The sequence below is a fragment of the Lepidochelys kempii genome, chromosome 13, assembly GCF_965140285.1.
Source record: "Lepidochelys kempii isolate rLepKem1 chromosome 13, rLepKem1.hap1, whole genome shotgun sequence".
Lineage (NCBI taxonomy): Eukaryota > Metazoa > Chordata > Testudines > Cheloniidae > Lepidochelys > Lepidochelys kempii.
Window position 1 is genome coordinate 15,991,141 of NC_136392.1, and position 26,254 is coordinate 16,017,394.

Consider the following 26,254-nt stretch of genomic DNA (forward strand, 5'->3'; position numbering starts at 1 on the left):
TCTGTTAACTCAAAACTTGTCAAATTACAGAATCAAGAGAGTGAAAGTGGAGCAATTGAGGGGGAAAAGTCACTATTCAAAACAATGGTGTGGTGGTTGTGTGTGTTAACACATTTATATAAAACTTCTGTGAATAACAATTTGGAAAGAGAGAATTTTTGTTAATGTTTGGACACCACTGCTCCTCTAAAAGAGCGACAGCTCAGAGTTGTTGTAGCTATCCAGTATGTTCTCCATAAAAAACAGGAATGACCATTGTTGATATTTCTAAGATTCTAAAAAAAACAAGTGGGGGTGGGTGGGAGGGGAATTAGGCAGCAAAAGCTCATTTTGTTGGGAAAAAAAAAAATTAGGTCCCTTTTAACCTGGTCTTAAAAGCCTGCACCTCTGAAGAAGCAGCTCATGTTTGTTCTTGGAGTCTCTCTGGAAGTGGATACATGTGCTAGAGTTGCCAGGCATCTAGTTTTTGACCGGAACACCTGGTCGAAAAGGGACCATGACAGCGGTGCCGACCAGGCCGTTAAAAGTCCAATCAGCAGCACAGCAGGGGGTTGAGGCTAAAGCAGACTCCCTGCCTGCCCTAGCTCCACGCAGTTCCCTGCAGCCCCTAGGTGCATGGACGGCTAGGGAGGCTCTGCATGCTGCTCTGACCCTGAGGGATGGCTCTGCAACTCCCATTGGCTAGGAACTGTGACGTGTGGGGGCAACACCTCCCTGACTGCCCATGCATCTAGGGCAGTGGTTCTCAAACTTTTGTACTGATGACCCCTTTCACACAGCAAGCCTCTGACTGCGACTCCACCCCCATAAATTAAAAACACATTTAAAAATATTTAACACTATTATAAATGCTAGAGGTAAAGCAGCGTTTGGGGGTGGAGGCTGACAGGCTGTGGACCCCCCCCCCCGACACATAATAACCTTGTGACCCTCTGAGGGGTCATGATCCCCAGTTTGAGAACCCCTGATCTAGGGGCTGCAGGGACCTGGTGGCCACTTCCCAGGAGCCGCGGTAAGCACCACCAGGACCCTGAACCCTTTTCTGCACCCCAACCTCCTGCCCCAGCCCGGAGTCCCCTCCGGCACCCAAACTCCCTCACGGAGCCCACATGACCCCAACCCCCTGCCAAGGCCTGGAGCCCCCTCCTCCACTCCAAACCCCTCATCCCCAGCCCCACCCCAGAGTCCACACCCCCAGGTGGAGACCACACTCCAAACCCCTTGGCCCCAGCACAAAGCCCCTCCTGCACCCAAAATCCTTGGCCACACCCAAGAGCCTGTACCCCCAGTTGGAGTCCTCACCCCTCCACGCCCCAGCCCAGAGCCCTCTCCTGCACCCTGAACCCCGCATTTCTGGTCCCACCCAGAGCCTACACCCCCAGCCCGGAGCCCATACTCTCCCCACATCCCAACTTCCTGCCCCAGCCTGGAGCCCTCTCCCCCACCCCAGACACCTAATCCCTAGCCCCGCCCCAGAGCCTGCACCCCCAGCCAGAGCCCTCATCCCTCTCCCACACCTCAACCCGTTGCCCCAGCCTGGTGAAAGTAAGTGAGGGTGGGGGAGAGCGAGTGATGGAGGAAGAGGGGATGGAGTGAGTGAGGGCAGGCCTCTGAGAAGGGGCGGAGCCTCAGAGAAGGGGTGGGGCAAGGGTGTTTGACCCTAACACATGGGCTCAACAGAATTGTCTACTGTGAATGTATGCCCAAATCCACGTCCTAGAACTGGCCTAAGAGAGTCTTTGGGAGAACAGCTGCTCACCTTCTCTCTTCCTCTTGGACTGTGGAGCATTTTTTCTCCAATCAGGCTTCTCCAGCTTAGGGGCTAGAGTAGCCTTCACAATTTTAGTATACCCCCTGTTCATGGGACTGAGAGACTTGTACAACAATAGATCCTCTGCTCCTGACCCTCCTTAGCTCACAAACACTGTATTGTGCAGCATAGGAAGCCCCCATGAATACAAGATCTGCAACCAACCCCAAATTCACCATTTTGTGCAGTGAAATACTGGTTGCACTGCTGGGGGATAGGACTAGAAGTGCCACTGATGTGCATGCTAAAGCCAATATGTCAATAATAAATAGCGCAGTGTTGTCATCAGCTGGTCAGAACTTTAATGGACATGCTTTTTAAAAAAAGGCTAATATTTTTCAACTTTAGTGCCATTAATAGTCTTCATTAAGGGCCACTAACAATGTTACAAATTTATTCTGTTTTTGAGGTAGACAGACCAAAATGATAAAGATGTAATTTCTTCTATAATGGGGAAAATGCTCCCCCCACCCCTCCCAAACTTTACATAAGTCATACACTTGAATGGTTTGTCTTTTAACTTTTTAAAAATAAATAATTCTCTTTTGGGTAGAAACCAGTCATTGAAAATTGCAGACAAAAAGGAGATTTAAAAAAAAAAAACTGCATACGTATAAGGGGCTTATAATGTGAACTGCTTTACAGTCATGCATTGACTCCTGCAAAGGCTATTATTTTCAGCGGGGTTTATGTTGAAAATCCTGAGAGGGAAGATGGGTAAAATTTACTAAAACCTACTGGAAGTGTTGATATCAATGCCTGTTTTATCATAATTTCATACATTTTAGCTTTTCTGGGGAGGGTTATTACATTGCCTATATTTATATACCACAAAGTCATGAACATTATGTTAGAGTAGACGCACTGCGCTGCTCTCAGAAATCCATGTGCCCTGTGAGGATAGCAGGCCATGTTAAGTCCTGGTGTAAATTCATTGAAGTCAGGGATGTTACAGTAGGAATGAATTTGGCTCAGCATGCTTAATGGGTAAGAAGGAAAGGAAGTGCCTTGTACTTTGTATCAGTGACGCTCCCCTTCCCCAAACAGCTGATTGGCTAGCTCCAGAAGCAGGCAGGAGGCAGTCAGTCCTTGTGGACTGGGAGCTCATAGGTATAATGCAGGGCCTCTAGATCTGTGCAACTGCAGAATGGAGACGTGTTGACTGTGGGTAGGGGAAATAAATGGATTCTCCTTAGGGCTTTCACAGAAGGCTGTCCTGCAAATCCACTGAACCACTTAAGCATGTGCTTAACTTCAAGCATATGAGTAGTTCTAATGAAATTACAGAAATACTTGTGCCTGAAGTTAACCCACATGCTTAAGTATGTTGCTGGATTGGGGCTGGGTGCTCAGCACCTTGCTGCATTGAGCCCAGTACAACCCTAGCACTGGGGTATTTAGCTCAAATAAGCAAAGTTACATATTTGTGGTAGAATATTTAGCGGTTTGGGGGCTGTCCACTTCCTGAAATTCAAATTCCCTAAATTTTGGTATGAAAATTAGATCTGTTCTTTGAGCAGTTCTTCCACGAGGCCTCATGCCTCTTCCACTGTCCTAAAACAAATCACTTCACTCCATTACACAACTCCATGACTTGTTTTTTAATCAATGTAACTAAGCTGATGCTTCCTCAAATTTCTAATTCTTTATGTACTGGAAAGTTGTTTGTACATGATTCCAAACAATAATAGCTTACCAATTATGGTTAAATATATAAATAAAGCTTATTGAATTATATAAAATCACAGTACCAAAATTATGGAATAACTATCCAGAACAATTTTTTTCTTGGAATATTTATTGGAATATTTTCTTGGAATAGCATTTGAAAGGAACATAGAAGCAGGTAAAAGTTTGGACCTAAAAATATTAGTTGTATTCATTTTATAGATGTGGAAAATCCTGTGGATTACAAGGTCCTTGTTTTTTGTTTTTTTTTAATAGGTAGGGCACATAATTACACACACAAATTGGCTAAGGTCATTTGCACATACAGCTACCTGATTTGCATGCCTGACTGCATGGGAAATTAGACATACAATTATGTCTTAAAATCAGACCCTAAATCTAAATTATTTTTAAGAAAGTACTATACAAATCTTACTACTTCTAGGTTTTGCAAAAATAAAATGGTCTTTGCTCCCTCTGCTGTCCCTCCAAGTCCTTAAGCTGTGCTGACATTGCTGATGCCATTTTAACAATAAAGGTTTTTTTTTAAAAGTCTTGTTAACTTTACTCCAATTCAAAACACAAAAGGTAACAATCTGTTTAACAAAAAATAAAATTTCTTATTTCAATTCTTCAAATTCCTATGAAAATTAGAATTATTTAATGCCTTACTGCAGCAAAAAGATTCCATGGGAGCATCCCTTTCAGTGGACAGTGTACACAGGTGTGATTAATTCCCTTTCTATTTTGGTTTCCTTTGCATAAGTCTCAAATGCCAAATGTTGACCTTTGTGCATTATATTCTTGCACCTATAATATAACCACATATTAGTAAAAATAGGTGTTTCAGAATAGCTTTAATCTGTGTCTAAAACACACAGACTTCAGACCATATCTAGTTGCCAACATACAGACATTGGCTCGTCCAATGAAGTACCTAGAAAATTCAATGCAAGATTGTACAAATTTTTAAATAACAATACAAAATTAGTCATGCCTGGTCAATAATAGAGTGAAATACTGGTCTGATTGAACTCAATGGCAAAACTCCACCTCCATTTTGTGAATAGCACCTAGTTCCCCTTGTGACTCCAGGTTGAAAAATTGAAGCATGTTGTTTTGGTTAATTTCAATGTTTCCAAAAATCTTTTGTGCTTTTTTTTTCCTGATCAAAGCAATTTGCAAGAAAGGATCCAGATGATAGGTGAAAGAGAAAATCCATTTATGAAAAAAATGATAAATTATGAAATCACTGAAGTTAGGATTTAAATTATACTTTTTAAATTCAAGTTTCTCACTAAGTAAATGTTGTGTTTATGAAAGGTGCTGGATTGACAACAGAGGAAACTTCAGCAGCATATACAGAAGTGATTTATCTCAATTAATGGCTGTACAAGCTTCCCTACTGGTACGCCTTATCTCCAGGTCAGAGATACCTATCTCTAGGAGGACACTTAGATTTCTATGCCCATTTAATCCATGGTCCCTGTTTTGAGACTATGAGTTGTGATGTCCACAAGGAAATGGATGAAGACTGAGGCCACCAAACAGCCATTAGGGGATTTTACTACCATCTTAAGATGAAGTGATCTAGAAATGACTCATTATTCCATTACCAGTCCCATTATTCATCCAATCCCCCAATGACAAAAGGTAAAATTATCAAAAGCACCTAATCAGAGGCTCATTCACCTGCACATCTACCAATGTGATATATGCCATCATGTGCCAGCAATGCCCCTCTGCCATGTACATTGGCCAAACCAGACAGTTTGTACGCAAAAGAATAAATGGACACAAATCAGAAGTCAAGAATTATAACATTCAAAAACCAGTCGGAGAACACTTCAACCTCCCTGGACACTCAGTTACAGACCTAAAAGTTGCAATTATTCAACAACAAAACTTCAAAAACAGACTCCAACGAGAAACTGCAGAACTGGAATTAATTTGCAAACTGGACAGCATTAAATTAGGCTTGAATAAAGACTGGGAGTGGATGAGTCATTACACAAACTAAAAACTATTTCCCCATGCTAATTTTCCCCCTACTGTTACTCACACCTTCTTGTCAACTGTTTGAAATGGGCCAGCCTGATTATCACTACAAAAGTTTTTTTTCTCCTGCTGATAATAGCCCTCCTTAAATCGATAGGCTCTTTAGCGTTGGTATGGCAACCCCCATTTTTTCATGTTCTCTTTATATATATATCTTCCTATAGTATTTTCCACTGCATGCATCTGATGAAGTGGGCTTTAGCCCACGAAAGCTTATGGTCAGATAAATTTGTTAGTCTCTAAGGTGCCACAAGTGCTCCTTGTTCTTTTTGCAAAAGCACCTAAGTGATTTATGTCCCATTTTCAAAAGTGATATAGGCATGTAGGAGCACAAGTCTTCCTGAATTTTACCCCAAGTTCTATAGTGTCAAGCTTGTTTGACCTGGTACATGATGTATTAGTTCCTCACCTAGGAATAATTATTTTCCATTGGTTTAAACGCCATAAAAGTACTGAAGTTTGCCATTTTGGACTTTCAGGTATATCTTTTATGAGGGCTGAGACCTGACCTCTCTTTTTGTCAGTCTACATGAGGCTACACCTAAAAACCACTGAGAGATGAAAACTGGTGCAGAATGCAGCAGCTCACTTACTGAGTGGAGCAACATATTGGAAGTATATGACATTTGTGGTCACTGGTCTGCACTGAATGCTCCTTGGTCTGTGGGTGGAGTTTAAGGTGTTGATTATGACCTGTAAAGGCCCTGAATGGCCTGGGACCAACCCACCTAAGGAATTACCTTTCTTCCTAGGCCATACTGCCACAATTGTGGTCAGCAGAGGCACTTGAGCTGGATCCACCTCGTTATAAAAGAGAGGGGGCTGTTGGCAGGGCATTCTCTTTGTGGGTGCTGAGACTCTGGAATTTGCTTCCCTTGGTCTAAAATAGCCCAAATTTGATGACTTGCTGGGCACACTGGAAAGCCAACTACTTGTTTAGGTTTTTGGAGATGTCTGAATATGCTTCCTAGATGATGAAGGAGGGTCGGTGGCTGGCTGGCTGAGTTCCTGTGGAACTGATGATTAATGCTGCAAAGATTTAATGTAATTGTATGTATTGTGTAATTAATTATTTTGGGGTGCCTAGAACCTTAGATATGCATCCTTATTATTTTAAAACTAAATAAATAAGCATAAATATATGGCACCGATGTTGTTAAAGTGGTGCAACTTTGTATAAGGACACTTATATTGGTTTAACTTGCCCCAGACCAACGTTTGACTAAATCAGTACAACAACATACCTTCAGTTAAACCTATGTATCTTTTGTGTGTAGGCAAGCCATGACTACATCCCTTTCCCTCTCAGTTGCTCAACTTTAAGTCTCTTATTTCTTGTGATGCCATAATTTCACTAATTCTCCATGTGCCACAGACTTTCATAGTAGAAAAAAATCTGTATTTCGGATGTAAAGAGCAGACAGGATTTTTTTTTTAAATAAATTTTCCTGCAGTTTTATACACATCACAAAGAAGCAAAATATAGGCACAACATTTCCCCCCCACTTTGCAGGTAACTTTTAACACCAGTATACACCCTGACACCAAGGCATGCAACCTTAGTGTCCTCATTGACTCCTCTTTCCTTGTGCTCTTATGTCTTGCAACTGTTTGACCCAGTGTTATACTATTGAAGCCTATAGTCAAAACCCTCATTGAATTAATAGGAGCAAGAGCAGGCCCTGGATATTGCTGTTGCTTTCTAGACAGCATTGCATAAAATCCATCTATTCCTACTGCCAAAACTTTAGCCCAAGAACTGGTCATAGCCCATGAACTCCCATTCATCCCTGCATTATTCTATGCAAAATGCAGCTGCTAAATTTATCTTCTTCTCCTGTTGTTTAGACTCTGTGTTCCCTGCCTTCACAAATCTCTGCATGGGTTTCCCATCTGGTGCACGGACTGTGAGCTTCCTCTTGCTTTGCTGCTCTGTTCTGCCCATATCTAACTAAGTTTCCTCTCATACCTAATCCCCTTTCCTAAACTCTTCCCAAGTTTTTCTCTACACTGATCCCTTTGGCCCCAGTTCTGGTTTGTGAGCCAGCCGCACAAAGGGACTGGAAAGCAGTCTCCAACCAAGAATTCCGTAGCACAGGTGTTGTGGGCAGGAAGGATGTGCTCAGAGCATTCTGCACTCCAGCTATTCGGGGCTGGCAGAGAGGCCTCTAGATGCCTGTGGGAAGCCACCAAAACTTAGAGCAGGCTCAGAGGCTGCTCTGATGCTGCTAGCTGAGCACAGAACCCGGTGACGCAAACGTGGCTTGAATCCCCCATCACTCCCTCTCCTAAGTGAACGGCTCAGAACTGAGACACCTGCTTCCTTCACATGCCCACATTTTCATGTCACCTTCTATGTGCAGGTTTGTCAAATCTTACCTCTCCTTCAAACTGCTCATCTCTTGTTCTATAATGCCTGGCTTCTCTAAGGATTGCATCTCTCTCCCTGTGTGCTTTTCTACAACAAATATTAATGCCTTCAGACTGAAAAATGACCAAGGAATTTCTTTTTCTTTTTTATTATATATTTTATTTGCTGTAAAAGCTGTGTCCATTGACAGTGCTACATAAATAATAATACTGATTTCTAACAGACTTTCTGAATATTAGAATTTACAGTACTATCCTCCTTTTGTGCAGTCAATATTTTTACAGTCTGTTTTTTCAAGTGGTAGGAATACTACTCAAAATTCCTGGAAAAATAAATTTTAGTATTTGGACTTGACCACTGACTTAAACTGACAAATATAAAAACAGAAATTTCTATGCTACACATCATAAACTCATTCCATAGCTCCTCAGTATAGTGGTAAATAGTTAAGCAATCACTTTACTGATATACTCCTCCTTGCCTTCCACAGCTTCTAAGTACATACAAATACACTTTAGGACTATTTTGCCACCACAAATCTAAATTAATTCTTGGTGACTTCTATTTTACTTATCTGTAACTACTATTCATTTTTCTCAGTTAAGTCTGCACAATGTAAAGCATCTCAGTTATATATGTGTTTCAGCTCAAAACAATTAGCTGCAATAGTGCGGAGAGTACTTTTTTCTTCCATTGGTGTGCTTCCCTCCTTGACGCTAACCTATCAGTGTTCTTCCCTCTCTAGATCATCTTAGTTTGTCCTGTTTTTAATTTCAGCAAAAAGGTTGTGACTAGCAATTCTCTATTAAATGTGTTGCAAATGGCAAGCCACTACTCAGATCATAATTGACTGTAAAAAGAAAAACCAAAATTCTGACCAGATAGAGCCAAGTTTAGGAAATAATAGCATCTGTTATACTGCAATATTAATAAGCAATAGCTAAAAAGAGATAGAGTGGGAAAAAATCAAATCTAGCAAATTTAAAGGTCATAAGGCTTGTTTGGGGGTGTTTTTGTTTTCACATAGAGCCATCAAATTGATTTAATTGGATGTGGAGTACATATTACTATATTTCACTCTGTGGTATAGTCAATTTAGCAGTATCTCAGGAAAGGGTGTCTTTCTCCATGGGCTCTGTAGGGATGCAAACGTTGTAGAATGTTTCTTTTAACTGGTTAGCTTAAGAATATGGTTCCCATTTATCTATGCTTTGCAAATGCTTTCCAGCATTTTTTCCTATATTGCACTATAAAATGAAAATATCTACCCTCGTAAAGCAAATGAAAGTTATATAAGAACTTAAAATAGTTTTTTGCTTTGCTTAAAGTTGCACAATTATTGTCAGGTTTTCTAGAAGGCACATAAAGAACAATTAGATATCACCTTTCTAGAAGTTCCTCTTACAGTAAATAGCACTGGCTAATTTGTTTTTGTTTTTTGTAGGGTTCAATAAGTTTTGTGTATTTCAGTGACATTGTAAATGAAGGATTGTTTTCGTGGCTTACTGTTTCTTATGCCACTAAAGTGAATTTACTGTGAAAATGCATATAGTCATTTGGAATCAAAGAATAAATTCTAAAATCTGAGGAACAAGTAAAAGTCTTAAGCGAGAAAAAAATTGAAAATTCTACAAAATATCACAAAATTCTACCAAAAAAAGGGTGGGTGTGTTTCAGATTAGAGCCATTTGAAAATATGGGATTTAACTTTTGTGAAGTTTAAGTAATGTATTACAAGTTTTCCTTGCTCTTAAACTGCAGGCCATGGTTTGAAAAACTTGTTAGACTTTTGTTTGTTCAGTACTAGTGACCTAACTGTTATACACCTCATCCTTAATCAACAAGTTTTGAAATACTGAGAACTGAATGAATTGAGCTACATTGTATCCATAAAATATCCCAGTATTTTGGTGTAATAAAAGTTCCCAGCCCATCTCATTTAAAGATACTTTGTGCACTGTTATTGAATTAGACCTCGATCCTGCAAAGGGACCTTGCATATCCTTAGTTTACTTTAAGTTTATGCACCATGAGTAGCCCAACTGGGGCCTTAGTTTGTGAGATTACACTTGTTTTAATTCAGAAACTATGGTTTTGAAATATAACCTAAAAATTGTTAAGATACAATTTATTTACTTTTGTGTGTGTAAAAGCTGCTAAGTAATAAATGATATATAATATTACTCTAGTTTCAGAGAACCCTTTCTTTTCTGTATGTTAGATCAAAACCTGCCAAATCTCAATTAGTTTTGGAAAGTGGTGGCAAAAAAAGAGAGCAATATTTAAAGTGTCTCTCTCTTTTAGAATGAAAGATATTGCAATATACGTAGGTAATAAGACATTTACAATTTCCTTAATTTAATTTTAAATCTTCCTAATTCCAGTTGTCCCAGTTTGAACCAGTCTTATGATTTAACCTTAAGTCTTAGGATGAGTCAACCCTGAGCTTTTTCCATGAGGGACAATTTTAAGTAGGGAGGTTTATTATCCAAATATAAAGTATGACCTACTCCTAGAAGTCCAAACTGTGTAAAAGGAAGTTTTGTCAAGGCAAATGAATAGTTTACAAGAAGGTGTTGTTGCTATTTTCGAAAGCCAGATAAAATATGGGTAACTGTTGCAGTACAATAAAAGAAACATCAAAACCACCCAACTCTCTCAAAAGATTTTAGCTACTCATCTTTCTCTATTCTGTACCGTTTAAAGCCAAAGGGTGTGGTCACTACTGCTCTGTGCACAGTGTGATCACTATTGCGCTGTCCATGGTGTGAGGTGTGAATGCTATGGATGTGTATGGTCACTCTTGCACTGTCCATGGTGTGATTGCTACTTCTGTAAGTGGTCACCACAGCTCACTTGTGATAACTACTACTCGGTGTATGCTGTACATTACTGTCCTATGCATGCTGTACAACCTGGCCTCTATTGCTGCTGCTCAGTGCAATGCTTGCTTCAGATGTGCTTCAGAACACTATGATGTGCCAGAGATGCAAACAGGAGGCCCATCTCCCTATACCCAAAAGCCATCTCTGGCCTCCCCTGCTTCTGTCTTTGTGGGGCCAACCCCTGTGCCTGATGCTCCCACTCCTGGAGTGTCCCTGGTGCAAGGTGTGCACACCATCGCTAGGGCACGAGGTGGTGTGCTCACTATTATGAGGTCACGTGATGTTGTCACTTCTGTGTCACGTGGGCGTATGCTCCCTATGCTTGTACCCCCGCTCCAGACACAGCGCCTAGGCCCCTCTCCTCCCCTCCGGGCAGGATGTAGTTCCGGCTGGGGGGTGGCGGAAGGATAAGCAGGCGGCGCCAAACCCCGCTGAGGCCCCAGCCGCAGGGCGCGGCGCCTCCTAGCGGGCCCGGGGTAGATCCCGCCGCCGGCTCCCCCTCTCGCGAGAGCCCCCCCCATCGGCAGGGTTATGTAACCTGCTTCCCCTCCCCCTTCCCTTAAAGGACCCGCACCCCGAAGTGGGATGGGGTCTAGGCGAACAGGACCCCATCGGGGCTCAGGCCCCCTCCCCCCCGGGGCGCGGCCCCCTCCCCTCCCGCTGGACAATGAGTCCCGTATGCTAATGAGAGTCTCGCGTCACTTCCGCTCTTTCTCGGCCGCCATCTTGGCCAGGGCAGGTTCTGGGCAGGAGGGACCCGGCTGTATTGTCTGCAGGGCGCCCAGGGAGCCCCCCCCGGCCCGGAGCCTGACACCCCCCCCTCCGGGGACCGAGCGCAGTGGAGCCGCCACCGCCCCCTCCCCCCGGGACCTGCTCACCATAGGCCACCCCCACACACACTCACCCCCCCGCCATCCAGCCCCCTTTGTCTCCCCCGCGCCGCCGCCGGCTCCGCTCCGCCCGCCCGCCCGCCCAGGGACCCGGGCGGCGCCAGGGAGGCAGCTCCGCGCACCCCCACCCCCAGCCAGAGGTGCCGGGGGAGCGCCCGCCCTCCTCCGCTGAGGAGAGCCCAGGCAGGTAGGTGAGTCCGCGGGTCCGAGCTGGGAGCGGGCAGCCGCCACCTCCCGATTTGTGCAGCTGCCTTCCACCCGCAAGCATCGGGGCAGAGCCCCGTGCAGCCCTCTCCTCAGCCGCTGGGCAGGAGCCCCATGCCGGCCCCGCACAGTGCAGTGTCCACCGCGATGCCCGCTGCAGGCGGGGGCTGCGGAGTTTGCGGGCAGCTCCCACCCCTCTCCGCAGCTGCACACATGTGGAAAAGACTTGCGTGCACTGAAGAGGCCAGTTCTTCCTCGGTGCTCTGGCCCGTTCTCCCGCCTGCAGGGACCGCTACCGGCTTCCCCTCTCCCTTCCCGGGGCCCGTACGGCAGGCAGATGCAGCCCCAGCCTCCTCCCTCAGTCCCTCCTCACCCCCGGCGGCGGAGGCTGCACATGGATGTGCCTCGAGGGTGGCTTTCATTGCATGGTCTGCGCTGGCGGCGGTGGATGGGAGGTGAAGCGGCTGAGATGGATCAGTGAATGTATGGATCCATCACCTCTAGCATCTCAGAGCTGTCTTTAACATGCCGCCTGCCCGGTGAAGGTCCCTAATGGCAGAGTTGGCGCTGGAGAGTGGCCGGAAAGCAGTGGTGGCTGCGGTGCAATGAATGGAGACCAGAGCAGTCTCCCCCCACTAGCCGGGGTGTGTGTCTGCTGGAAAAGGCGCGATTCATGACTGGTTCCCTGAGCAGAACAGTGGCTACAGGCTGGAGTAACATTCACCCAGCCACTCATCCTCCCCTTGCTCTCTCTATCCCGGGTCATAGCTACTGTAACCCATTTCTCAGACAAAGGCAGGAGAAATTAAGCCCTAAAATGTTGCATTCTGCCTCTGTCGTTTGAAGGTTGCACCCTCCTCACCCACTCCATCATGTTGCTTTTCGTTCTTGTTTGCAGTCTAAGTGGATTTTTTTAAAAGCACCAACGTGAATGTGACTCCTTTTTTTGTATGCGTTGAGGCTGGATTAAAGCTATATTGTTGCATCTGGTTTATGGCCATGGAAGAAAAATACCAGCTCCCACCCAAAATGCACCGCAGCCAATTCGGTGGAAAGGAGAGATGAGTGTTCAAGTCAGTAGGGGGCGCATTCTCTGCACTGGGTAAGGTTGCTGCAGAGAGGGGGAAGGGCCCCAGATGCATAGAGAGGAGCTGCCACACAGCGCCTTCTACAGACCTGGGAAAATGGGTCTATCACTAAGTGCTCACTTGCTCTTATGAGCTGACAGCAGCATAGTAAAGGATTTAGTGAATAGAGCAGTGATTTAGAGAAGAATCTGATCACTTCAATATGTTTTTTGGAACTACAGTGACCAAATTGTGTTCTTGGCATCAAATTCTCAGTGCCATTCCCGATACTACTACTATGTACTTTCGTTCAGTTCATAGGGGTTGATCAACTCTGTGCCACTATAATCATCTGAGATCACTTTTGAAGTTGACAGAATACTTGTATTCAGAGATCATACTGATTAAATGGAAAAATGAGAGAAATAGAGCACTTGGATGACTTCTGTCTCTTTTGCACGGCTGTACATGGACCTCCATGGAGAATGTAGTAATTGTATGAAAACTTGATTGTGGCTTGTGGTGCCATCTGCTTTATAAACTTGCATGGCTTTTTCACACATTCTGAATGCATGGCAGTAGTGATGTAGAAACTTCAGTGTTATGGTGCCTTACTAAAGCATTGAGTGCTTTATCTGTAGACTGAGTTAAGCTGTGCTTTGCTTGGACAACTGGGATTCCTCCATAATTTTGATTCATGATTTTGGTTTTAATGAAAATATTTGACAGGCTTAAGAGCTTTGGTATCTTTTAGAAAAATAGGACAGAGCTTTCCTTAGTTTATGCCATGATGTTTCCACTAACTTTGTTCATATTTGAACACTGATGAGGCGGGAGGACGTGTTTAGATGAAGAAGTATTGTCACTACTTGTGCAGCACAGAATGGCTTACTTAAATACATTCAGATTGAATTGCCTGGCTCCCTGGTAGCAGCAGTGCCATTCAAGTAACGTGGGTTTCAGCTGGACCATCTGGAAAAACTGAACTTTCACTTGGGGAGAATGGTAACTGTAGCAGCTATAAAGATTTACCAATGCTTCATATCACAGTTACCATCCCTCTGGATGTGGAAAATGAACCATCCCCTTAAAATCAGTTGCTTTTAAAACAACACAGATTAATTAATGCCTTGTACTGTTTGTAATATATATTTACAGATGTTGGGTAGCGATTTAGTATCAACCAAATCCAACCAATATCTTCCTTACAATATGTAGTGAAGTTGGAGTATTATACAGAAATGAAAAGAAACATATTCTGTTGCTACTAAAAATTGCCACTTGAGGCTGATTCATTGTAACTTGGTGGTTAAATCTTTGCTGAAGATGCTTCCAGTTTACACAAAGATAAGCCTTAGAATGGAGATGTCTTTTTGACATACAGTTGATAACATGTCCCAACATAGAAATATTTAAGCAGAATATTAAGCTTGTTTATACTTGTGAATTTATTATGCTTTATACAGGTTTTAACTTCTCTTTGCTAAAAGTGATTTTGACCTGTCCACAGTAGTTTTTATTTATTTTATATTTGGCTTTTCAGCACTTAACAGTGATTGGCATATTTAACCTGTTCAAAGTTTGCAGTCAGCTTTAAGAAGCTAATGCAATCTTGCTTTTATGTCTGAAACAGTTAACTGTTTAGTACCCAGTGTTTCAAATACTGGCTTATATTTATAACTCCAAGTCCTGGTGACATGAGAATGAACTATAGAAAACAACTTCATTTTTTCCCCCCATAATGCTTAAATTTGCCTTTAACGCCTAAATGTGTATTGGGTAAAGCTACTAGAGTTTAAAAAAACATTAATGTAAGAGCATTAGTTTTAAATGTTGGGAGGTAAATAGTGTTTTGAATGTGTGTGAGAAAATATGAAAGGTGGCTTGTATTTGCTCTAAGAAAAAGGGCATGTAGGTTAAGAACAGAATGTGGTGGTATTCAATATGTTTGGGGCTGAGAGCCCTATTTCAGAAGAACTTCTAGATTGCTTGTGAAACGCATGCTCTGCAGCATTAAACTGAGAAGCTTTTCATTGTATGCAGGATTGAAGGTACCAATTGTCAGAAGATGCCAACTCTCATATATTATTTTGCATTAACTTACAATGGTGCCTTAAAAAAGCATTTTAATTGAGCATAGAAGTAATTCAGTGATATTATACTGTACTAGGCTCTCCACTTCATTAACTGACTCCTAAATTAGAAGGGGAATGCCAACTAGATTTCTAAATAAGTGCATATACAAGCCCTCTCTGTGCAAGGTAAGTTGTGCTTCCAACATACACCAGCATGAATAAGGGATGGCTATTCCCCCAGCTTTGGTACATGAGAATAACTGCAACCTTTGAAAATGATTATTAAAAATGTTATAAAGCAGCACTTCTGACATGCATGGCTGTATCTCAGTGACATGTGCATTGGCAGAATTAAGACATGTACACAGTCTAAACTGTAAATTTTATATGACTTGTTTTTAATGGGGAAGGTGACATCTAGCTATATTAGTGTAAAGGAAAAAATTGGAATAAATATTTGGGTAAGAGAAAAGACACGAGAACTAAAGACTCTAATTTACTTATTTTGGAGAAGCTCTAAATGAACAAGCTGTAGCAGTCAGATTAGCAATTTATAAAATAGAAAATTATCTTCACTTTAATATTTGTGCACAAAGGTTGAGAGAGAGAGAAAAAAATCAAGATTAGACTACGATCATCCTCATCAGGATCTGAAGTCTTTAGGACGTATATTTTAAATCAAATCCCCAAAAGAGCAATAGTGAATAGCTATTTGATTTAAATTGTTCACCTATTATGTGCTCTACCCAGATATGTCCTTTGGTAGTCACTGGCCCCTTAGGATACTTGTACCCTGTTTTTTTAGCTCAGTCCAGTTGGCTTTTCAGTTGTGTTGAGCCCTCTTAATGCTCGTTAAGATGGAGGCTAATATGTTTGAAGGCATGTTAGTTGGGCTTTCAGCTTTTAGCCTACATCTTAACAAGCATTAGGGCTTTTCAATCATATTAAACTAAGGACTGGTACAGTACAACCCCTAGCGTGGACACAGTTATACCGGTATGTGTATTTATATTGGTATAACTTTTTCCTGTTCAGGAAAGGTTATAAGCTATATGAATATAAGCACGTTTTATACAGGTATATAGCCTGTATGTACTACAGTGGCATAGCCACAGTGCCATAGGTATGCTGCTGTGACCCAGCGGATGTAGGCTACAGTGACAGAAGGGATTTTTCTGCTCCTTTAGGAGCTCCACCTTCCTGAGTGACGGTAGCTAGGTTGACAGACGCATTCTTCTGCTGACCTATGTGTGTCAGACTGGCATAACTATGTCAGTCAGGGGAGTGGATGGCCATAGCTGTGTTGACCTAAGTTTTATGAGTGGACAAGGCCTAAGGCATGGTCCACACTTACATTATATCAGCACAGCTATATTGGTCAGGGGTGTGAGAGAACCATGACCTCAATCAACATAATTATGCTTACAAAATCCCCAGCATGGACACAGGTGTGTCAGTGGAAGAGTGCTTCTGTTGATATACCTGATGTTGTCTGCGGAGATGGTGTTCCTACACTAACAGAAAAACTCCTGTCAGTGTATACTGTGTCTGCACTAGGGGACTATACCAACACAGGCTCTGCAGCGTAGACATAACCTAACTGTCCACACTAGCATGGAGGGTTGTACCACTTTAACTATATCAGTAAAGGTAAAGTAGTACAATTTTTGTGTTTAGACAAAGTCTAACTTGACTGGACTAACACGATATAAAAAACACACCCTTTTGGGGGAAATGGAATTGTTCATTCCGGACTTTCAAGAGAATCTTCAGCTTGACATAAAATATCTAAAGATGTACTTGAGATCAGATTAAGGAAACTAGTTTGTTTTATTTACCTGCCCAAAGGCCATATGTTTTAAGAAAAAAATGTATGCTTTTGACACCTTCATTGCAGTTGAGATTGGAAGCCCAAATGTGAGGCCCACATTTGGAGGGCATCACTTTAATCTCACATACATTGGTATTTTTTGAATGTGTGTGACATTTTTTGGTTTTAAATAAGAGTGGAACAAATGCCATATTCGTCTGCAGTGAGTCACTGTCAGTTAAACCATTTATATCCTTAGTTTTAAAAAACTTGGCATTTAAAAATGGTTTGGAAGAAAACTGATGTTGGCTGTTGGGTTCTAAACTTGTGTAATTGTGTCCCAGTGCGCACAACAGACTTACACGTTCTTGATTGAACAGGTCAGCTGGCAAAATATGTATTTGTAAAATAAAATACTACTAAGGTAATGTTTAAAACTTCAATAATTTAAAAAACCCCAACCTCCTCAGCCATTGAAAGTTAACACTCTGGGTGGTTTCAGAGTAGCAGCCGTGTTAGTCTGTATTCGCAAAAAGAAAAGGAGTACTTGTGGCACCTTGGAGACTAACAAATTTATTTGAGCATAAGCTGTAGCTCACGAAAGCTTATGCTCAAATAAATTTGTTAGTCTCTAAGGTGCCACAAGTACTGTGGGTGGATGGTTTTGCCTCATTCAGCCAATCATTTTAACATATGGGGGGGATGCTTTTAGCCAGGGCCTTTCAGTTCTGTCTCAGCTGTTCTCCAGTCCCCTGACTTTCATCTGTTCTCTTGCCTTTACCCAATTTTACCTGTCCTGTTCTGCCTGATTCCTGACATGATTCCAGAGCTAGCAGTTCTTTGTGCTGATGCAGTGGAGCTAAAAAACATTTTTTGGTATTGATGTGGATCAGTGGCAGCGAGAGACAAAAAGTTCCTTAAAACAAGTCTCTTGGTTACTTAGAAAAGAGTTTAAAATACTTTTCTCTAAATTTCTAAGAACTGTGTTGTATGGTTTTTGATTCCCACTGCTCAAACTATGAAGTCTTTTGAATATCAAAGGTCCATGAGCCAGCCCAAAGACAGCAGCTGAGGTGGATTAGTGCTGGAATCTAGTCAGGGAGTTGGAGTGCTTGGGAATTGTCTAGGCAAAAAAGGGAAGGAAGGTAGGAATATGTGGAGAGAGAAGTCTGTATATAAGGTCTTGTCCAACCCCACAGACTAGTTACATTTTTGTTTGGGATACATATGGGGATTGTGGGGGGAGAAAAAGCTGAATGGTCGTTACTTATTTAACTAGTTAAAATGTACATATAGCCTGTTAGTTAAGATCTAGCCAATTGGCTAGTGTTTTATCAATTTAATATATAATACATCCACTATCTGAGGAGTACATCACACATTGGCTGGGGAATTGACTAGATCAGGGATTCTCAAACTTCATTGCATTGTGACCCTCTTCTGACAACAAAAATTACTACATGACCCCAGGATGGGAGGACTGAACCTTGAGTCGGCCGGAGCAAAACCAAAACCTGCCCCGGGCGGAGGGGCCAAAGTCAAAATCCAAGGTCTTCAGCCTCAGGCCCGGGACCTGTAACCTGAGCCCCGCCACGCAGGGCTGAAGCCCTCTGGCTTTGGCCCCAGGCGGTGGAGCTTCAACTTTGAGCCCGGGCCTCAGCAAATCTAATGCCAGCTCTTGTGACCCCATTAAAATGGAGTCATGTCCAGTTTGAGAACTGCTGGAGTAGATTGTAACATGTTCCGGAGTGCATGTCCGTATATGCACACTTTTGCAGAGCTTTGCTACTCATCATTCACCAGCACACCCCAGCAATATGTATTACTGGTTTTGGCACATCAAATCACCTGTATGCAGCTTACATGTTTTGTTTCTGTGTTTTAAATTTAGAAAGACTTAATAAATGTCTCTTGGTAAGAATCTAAAGAGCTTACAAAGTGTCAGAATGCTTCTTGGAATGCTCCAAACAGCAAGTGCGAGTACTTCAGGATTCCACATGATTGGGGCCCTACCAAATTCACAGCGATGAAAAACGTGTCATGGACCATGAAATCTGGTCTTCTGTGTGCTTTTACCCTGTACTATACAGATTTCATGGGGGAGACCAACGTTTCTCAAATTCACGGTTCTGACCCAAAAGGGAGTTGCAGGGGGGTGACAGGGTTATTTTAGGAGGATCATGGTATTGCTACCCTTACTTCTGCGCTGACTTCAGAGCTGGGCATTGATTGATTGGGGATTGATCCTGCTTTGAGCAGGGGATTGGACTAGATGACCTCCTGAGGTCCTTTCCAACCTTGATATTCTATGATTCTGTGAGTGTGGCGGCTGTTGGCCAGGCGCCCAGCTCTGAAGGCAATGCCCCTCCAGTAGCAGCGCAGAAGTAAGCGTGGCAATACCATACCATACAACTCTTAGTTCTGTGCTGCTGCTGGACAGTGGTGATTGCTGACTGAGGGCCCAGCTCTGCCGGCAGCAGCACAGAAGTAAGGGTGGCAATACCATACTATGCCATCCTTCTCTGCGCTGCTCTGTCTTCAGAGCTGGGCTTCTGTCCAGCAGCTGCTGCTCTCCAGCCGCCCAGCTTGGAAGGTAGCGCCAGCACGAGCAGCAGCACAGAAGTAAGGCTACTGCAACTCCCCCTACAATAACCTTGCAACCCCCCACAACTCCTCTTTGGGTCAGGATCCCTACAAATACAAAACTGTGAAATTTCAGCTTTAAATATCTGAAATAATGAAATCTATGGTTTGTAAAAAAAAATCCTATGACCATGAAATGGACCAAAATAGACCATGAATTTGGTAGAGCCCTACACATGATTAAGCTTCCAGCAAAAAATTTTGCTTTGGAATTTTTCATATTTAGTTTCATTCCAGAGGAGAATTATTTTTGAAATTTGAGGAATATTCATTTAGCCTTTGTTTCCACTCATTGAACTATATATCATGGTATAAGAAAATCATGACCTCTTTTGAGGCTTTATTACATTCAACACAAAAGTCTTTAAGAAATAGCTATGGACAAGTGAGAATGGCATACTGAGCATGTGCAGTACATATTGATTTCACTGCAGCTATTGGTGTATATGTGTGTGTGTGTGTATGTGTGTGTGTATATATATATATATATATATAACATATCCTTGGCTATTTCAAATGCTTATTTAAAGGAGGTATTAAAGGGGCTACTATGTATGATGGCCTGCCTTCTCGGCCATTGGTGCCTCCAGTTTTAGACTTCCTGTACACTTAATTATATTGTGCCATACAGACGGAACAACTTTTGATATTAGTTTCTAGGGCACATCAGAAAGGTCGATTCCTGCTTTGTGTATTTAAATGTTTGCATGGTCAAATAAATGAGCAACTTTTTTTAAAATCACAAACCTAAATTATTGTGACATCTTAGTTCAGGTTCTAAACTAGGGGTGGGCAAATTTTTTGGCCCGAGGGCCACATTGGGGTTCCAAAACTGTATGGAGGGCCGGGTAGGAAGGCTGTGCCTCCCCAAACAGCCTGGGCCCCGCCCTCTCCCACTTTCTGCCCCCTGACTGCCCCCCTCAGAACCTCCAACCTCCCCTGCTCCTTGTCCCCTAACTTTCCCACACACACCCCCCCCGGGACCCCACCTGCTATCCAAACCCCCTTGCTCCCTGCCCCCTGGCTGCCCCGACCCTTATCCACACCCTTGCCCCCTGACAGGCCCCCTGGGACTCCCATGCTTATCCAACCCCCCTTGTTCCCCGTCCTCTGACCCCCATCCAACCACTCCATGCCCCTTATCCAACCCCCCCGGCCCTGGCCCCGCCCCAGCCCCCTTACCATGCAGCTCAGAGCAGCATGTCTGACAGCCACGCTGCCTGGCTGGAGCTAGATGCGCTGCCCTGAATGAGCGCACAGCCCTGCCGCCCAGAGCGCTGCCTGTGTGGCTGCGGGGAGGGGCGTGGGGCTAGCCTCTCGGGCCAGGGGCTCAGGGGCCGGGCAGGCCGGTCCCACTGGCCGGATGTGGCCTGCGGGCCGTAGTTTGCCCACCTCTGTTCTAAACACAATTCAGGAAATTCAAAGTTACAGTTCCCAAATAAATGAAAATTTGGCCATGTTGCACAGTAAATTAAAACAAAAACATTATTAACATTACATATGCTTATTAGCAGTTGGTAAGGAAATAGATAATTCCTGTTCAAACTGTGCAGTTAGTATACACATCCACTAGGTGGAGCTTCTGGTACCAGTGGAAAATTCCAGAAATCAAGAAAGAATGAAAAGTGTGAGTTAGAACAGGGGTTCTCAACCTATTTCTTTCTGAGGCCCCCCCCAACATGCTATAAGAATTCCATGGCCCATCTGTGCCACAACAGCTGTTTTTCTGCATATAAAAGCCAGAGCCAGCATTAGGGGGTAGCAGGCAGGGCAATTGCCCGGGGCCCTGTGAGGCTAAGTTGCTCAGGCTTTGGCTTCAGCCCCAGGCAGTGGGGCTTCGGCTTTCTGCCCTGGGCCCTAGCAAGTCTAATGCCAGCCCTGCTTGGTGGACCCCCTGAAACGTGCTCGTGGCCCCCCAGTGTGCCCTGGACCCCTGATTGAGAACCACTGAGTTAGAATATCCCTGTCTGATGGGCAGGGGATGAGAGAGAGATTTTTAACCTAAAAAGAGGAATGAAGAGGAAGAAATCTCAGCTGTACGGTTGATACTTCTGTCATTAGAACCTTGGCTGCCTTTCATTAGAGTTCTTTATGTATGATGGGAAGCTGGAGACCCTTATGCAAGAACAGCCAACATGAAGCTGGACTGTAAGCCCAAAGAGATCAGAGACAGTGAACTTCTCGAGCATTGGCTCATTATTGCTGTTCCTGTGGTCTTAGGCAGGGAAATGTAGTATGCATAAGAATTTCCTGCACAGGGATTTTTATAGGTGTGTTGTAAAACCATGCTGTAGATGAACTCTCCATCACTTCTCCTGCCCCCCAGCCCCCCGGGGAATATATACTTGGTTATATAAACAGTTAAAATGGGAAACTGAACAACTTCACATTGGTCAGGGAAGCAGTGCTAACAATCACTTTGTTTAGAGAGCCAGACAACCTGAATTTTTGTGATTAGCTAATTTAAAATATCCAGTTTCTGATACAGCATTTCTTAAATAGTATATTCTGAATATTTAAAAAAAAAAATTTTTTTTTAGGAGTTGGACTTTCCAGTAGTGGAGAAACTGATTTAGTTGGGTGGGAGGAGGTGGGACTTGACTGTACATAATGAAGTAAACTGTACAAAGTAAACAAACTGAACAAATAAAGAAATAATTGTTTCTTACTTTAAGTTATAGTGATATTGGTATTGAAACTAGCACATACAAAATTTTCAGAAGGTATGTGATGTCTTTTTCAAGTTTTCATCCTATAAAAGCAGCTAGCATAGTCTCAGTCCAACTGTGGACACAACCTATGAGCACATAGGATATGTCTACACTGCATTCGGATTGTGTGGTTAGACATACCATGCTAGCTTTTTGTAGTTTGCAGTTGCCAATAGCAGTGAAGCCATGGCAGCATGGGATTCAGTGAGGCCTACCTGCCCAAGTACAAGTCTGGGTATGCACTTGGGAGTCTAGCCCACACTGAAGTCTGTGCTGCGTATTCACTGCTATTGGTGTCAGGGCTAGCTAGATTAAAGGTAGGCAGGTATGTCTGAATGTGCTGCAATTACAACTTTGATTGCACCATAGATATACATGTAGTTAGGACCATCAGACTAATCTCAGGGCTTCACTACGGTGTTAACTCAAGGTATAACTCCAGTCACCCTTAACCTGACTCCCCTCCACACGCCCAAATCTTTAGTTTGAGTTAAGTTGAGCTTTACTGGCTCATCAGGGTTGATACTCAAGTGCTGCTGCTGTTAGAGCTAGTAATGCAGTGAGGATGCAGCTACAGGCTACAGCTGGAGTTAGTATAATTCATTATCTGCTAATCCCCTCATTCTGCAAATCTATTTGCTCTGTGTAGTTTGAGTGCAGTGTGGTTCACAGTGTGTCCACTCCTGAGCTAGGTTAGCTTGAGTAGAGTAACTCCTTAACTGTAGCAGTGAAAGCAAGCCCTTGTTTAAGGATCGATCTACCATGAGTGAACTCCTACCAGCTGACAAGCTGAGTACAGTATCTGTTGTTTGTGACAGAGTGGGGGTGAAATAGGTGTTTTTGTTGTCCATAAAGAAATTACCACGAGTGTAATGTGTTTTATATTGAAAACCAATCTCCTTCATAGGTTTATAGCTGTTACTGGAAGAGTGAAACATCAGTGGTGACTCTCTAGAAGTGGTGTGCACCAGTAAATCCCATTGGTTTCACAGGGAGCTGTGGGTGCTCAGCACCTCTGAAAGTCGGCTGGAGCTGTTTTACTACCATGTGAGGAGTAGTCTGACAGAGGGAAAATGAAGTATTTAATGTAAACAAATGGCTGTGTCAGGATTCAAACCATTTATTCCTCTCAGTGCAGGAACAAAGCTATCCAGAAGCCACACTTACCTTTTCAGGGAGGTTTCTGTGTCAGCTTTTCTTTCTCTGCCACTTCTCTCTCTGGCTTTTGTCACTGTTTTTTTTTTCTCTCTGTGATGTCCCTGACCCTGCTGTGTTTTTTCCTTATTTTATCTTGGCTTTCTCTCCCATCTCTCTCTATTCTGTCCCCCAGGCTCTTGGTGCTGTTTCTGCCTGCTGGTCAAATCCGCTTGGCTCAACTGCTGTGGAATGTTCAGGTGCCAGTGTTCCAGCCCCCTCCTGGTAAACAGGCATCTCCCATCATTCACCTTGTGGTGTGCAGAGCACAATAGGATACATGGCTGAATAGTTCATAGGCACAAGGAGGTTGCATTTCTCTTACTGGGGGAGCCATAATTTAATATTTTCAGAATAGTATGTTCAAAAATCTCAACTATAATGTTGTATTAACAGTCTTTTATTCATTCTACTTTCATGGCTGGCTTCTCAGAGCATGCTACTGCATATAATTAACTAAGGGGGTCTTTGGAAATAGACCACATTTAAAATGTACATTGACTAGTGAAGCCAGAGAAAAAAGTGGAGTCTCATAGGAAACTAACATGTTTTACTTCTTTGAATAAGAAGCATGCAGCTGCAGCCAGTTCTGATACATGTATTGTGTTGTACTTTTTATATCTCAACCAATAATTCCCTTTAACTCGTAATAAAGTGTCAGTAAAATGAGACTCTGCTATTGGAGAAAACTTTTCACGATTTTTAAAATTCAGAAAAATGCCAGAGGCTTGATGATCATGATTTGTACCATGTAGAGTAACTAGTTTCAGTCTTTGGGGGTGGACTTGTTTGACCCTGGTACAGAATGAAGTGCCTTGCTTTGCTCAGTGATCACATCTTCAGGTTGATGTAGTAATTGTAACTGATGTGCTCCAAACAGGCCTCAGCCAGGCAGGTAGTTTATATAATTGGTCTTCAGGTGGAAGAGAGGAATATGAAGTGATCGGGACTTGACAGAAATGCAAAGGACTGACTATTCATTCTGTCCAGTCCTCTGTCAGAAAAGTAATCCAGTATGGCAGGGAAATAAATTTATTGTTTATAGTAAAAATATTTTTCAAATAAAATAACTCAGTTCCCCCAATCTTAGTCAATAGCCCAGTTTACTAGTATGTAATGTAAATCTCTTCTTTAGAATGTAAATTCTGAGGTTTTTAAAACAATAGTTACATTTTAAGTCTTTGCTTTAAACTTATGTATTTAATATATTATATTGTGTCATATCAGCCCATTAAAGTTTTATTTCCATAATAAACTTAGTCCACAAATTTCCAGAAACTTAATCCAGTACCTGTAGTGGTGCCAATACTTTATTAGGGTGTGGATGTTGTCAGAAATTTTTGAAATCCATGAGACTATCACTTGAATCAAACAACTCATGGGGAAAATCTGGTAAACTTTTTCTCCTCTGTCTGAAAAGCTCTAATAAGTTAATGGTCAACTAAAAGATATTTTGGAAGCTTTGATGGATTTGTTCACTCCTGGTTCCCTACACTGAAGTTACCTGTCTTGTTCTGCTTCAAAACCTGCCTAAAATAGAAGTACATTGATTCATTTATTAACATGAATGAGTGAGATGAATTAAAGTGCAGCAAGTGGGTTATAGAACATAGTCTAATACATTCCAACACCCAGGATAATCTACTTCACATCTTAGTGCCAGCAGATACGAACCTGAATGAGACTGCTCATCTGAATCTTGCCCTACTGAATATATTTCCTCATGGTTGTGGTTGACAGCCGTATTACCCTGGGCTATATGATCTCCTAAAACCCTAGATTGCAAGATGGGTCTGTATTTGGATGGAAACCCTCCAAGGAGAAAACAGGTACAGTTGGTGACTCAGTAGGTGGCACTTCACCTCTTCATCAGGAATGAATCATGGCTGTGGAGGCACTGTCATGCTGAAGGTGCTGTATTTCAGATGAGATGTAAAACTGGAAGCCATAACTGCTTGTGAGATCAAAAGATGGCATGTGAATAGCAGTGTTAGTTGTGGTATCCTGGTGGAATTCCAGTTTGGGTAATTGAGTTCTGAATATCAAAATATTCTACTATAGTGTCATATAGTGTACTATAGAGGAATTTTTTGCTTAAAATTTAAAACCTGCTAAAATGTTTTGAAACTTTGCCAATGAAGGAAGGCTGCTGGGTTAAACTCTAGCAGTACCTCTATTTCAGTCGTGATACCTGTATGTATGATTCACAATGGGCATTAGTCCTTCATGATGAAACATAATTTATAAATGTAAGACTTACCCTTATTACATTCTTATCTCTTGTCTTTAACACTTTGTTTTGTACAGCAGGATATGAGCCTTCTCCTATGTCCGGGCTTTGGCCTCACACAGTAGGTGTAATATAATCGCTGAGGTGGGCGTTCTGCAAGGAGAATTATTTTTGGAGGCTTTTGCATGAAACTTGCCCAATGAGTCTGAGACACCCAAGCACCATTAATTTTGGAGGTAAATGCCTCATAATATGTACTGAATAAAAATGGGAAGAGTTTGAAGTATGGGCAAAAAAATTGAGGAAATGGGCTGAATGTGTAGAATTTGGCAATTTTACACTTAAAGGAACACCAACTTGAAATCTAGATACATTTTAAAAAAGTAAATTTTCAGGTACCATACCTGTTTGAGTCACCCTGACTGTCTTCTTGGTTTTACAGTTAATTTACTGGCTCTTTACAAAATGTTTTCCCTTCTTCTTATGTATAAAAACACACACAGAAGGGGAAGCTGATTATATGGGTAAATGATGAAACTGATTGTCAAAGTACTGTCATGCACAAAGTAAAAAAACTGGAAGAAATATATTCATCTCAATTGTATAGTAAACTTAGCTGTCACTTGTAATGCGTAGAT

General features: G+C 42.5%; 2 protein-coding genes across 10 annotated transcripts in view; one reads left to right on the forward strand and one right to left on the reverse strand.

The window, feature by feature from the left end:
* The first annotated feature begins 11,500 nt into the window (after window positions 1-11,500).
* The window catches only part of ADNP (activity dependent neuroprotector homeobox), a 44,565-nt gene continuing 29,811 nt past the window's right edge, over window positions 11,501-26,254 (forward strand). For 2 of the 9 annotated variants that reach the window (XM_073309406.2, XM_073309413.2), the window contains exons 1-2: window positions 11,501-11,869; window positions 25,694-25,852. In XM_073309406.2, the coding sequence (XP_073165507.1) occupies window positions 25,816-25,852 (37 nt within the window). In that variant the 5' untranslated portion in view covers window positions 11,501-11,869; window positions 25,694-25,815. Of the gene's footprint in view, window positions 11,874-22,065; window positions 25,853-26,254 lie in introns of those variants that run through there. The other 7 variants (XM_073309408.2, XM_073309412.2, XM_073309411.2 and 4 more) reach the window with 7 other exon arrangements.
* BCAS4 (breast carcinoma amplified sequence 4) overlaps window positions 24,135-26,254 on the reverse strand; it is a 100,050-nt gene continuing 97,930 nt past the window's right edge. The window contains exon 9 of the transcript XR_013634506.1: window positions 24,135-25,769. The gene's annotated coding sequence lies outside the window, so the exon portion shown is untranslated. The remainder of the gene's footprint in view (window positions 25,770-26,254) is intronic.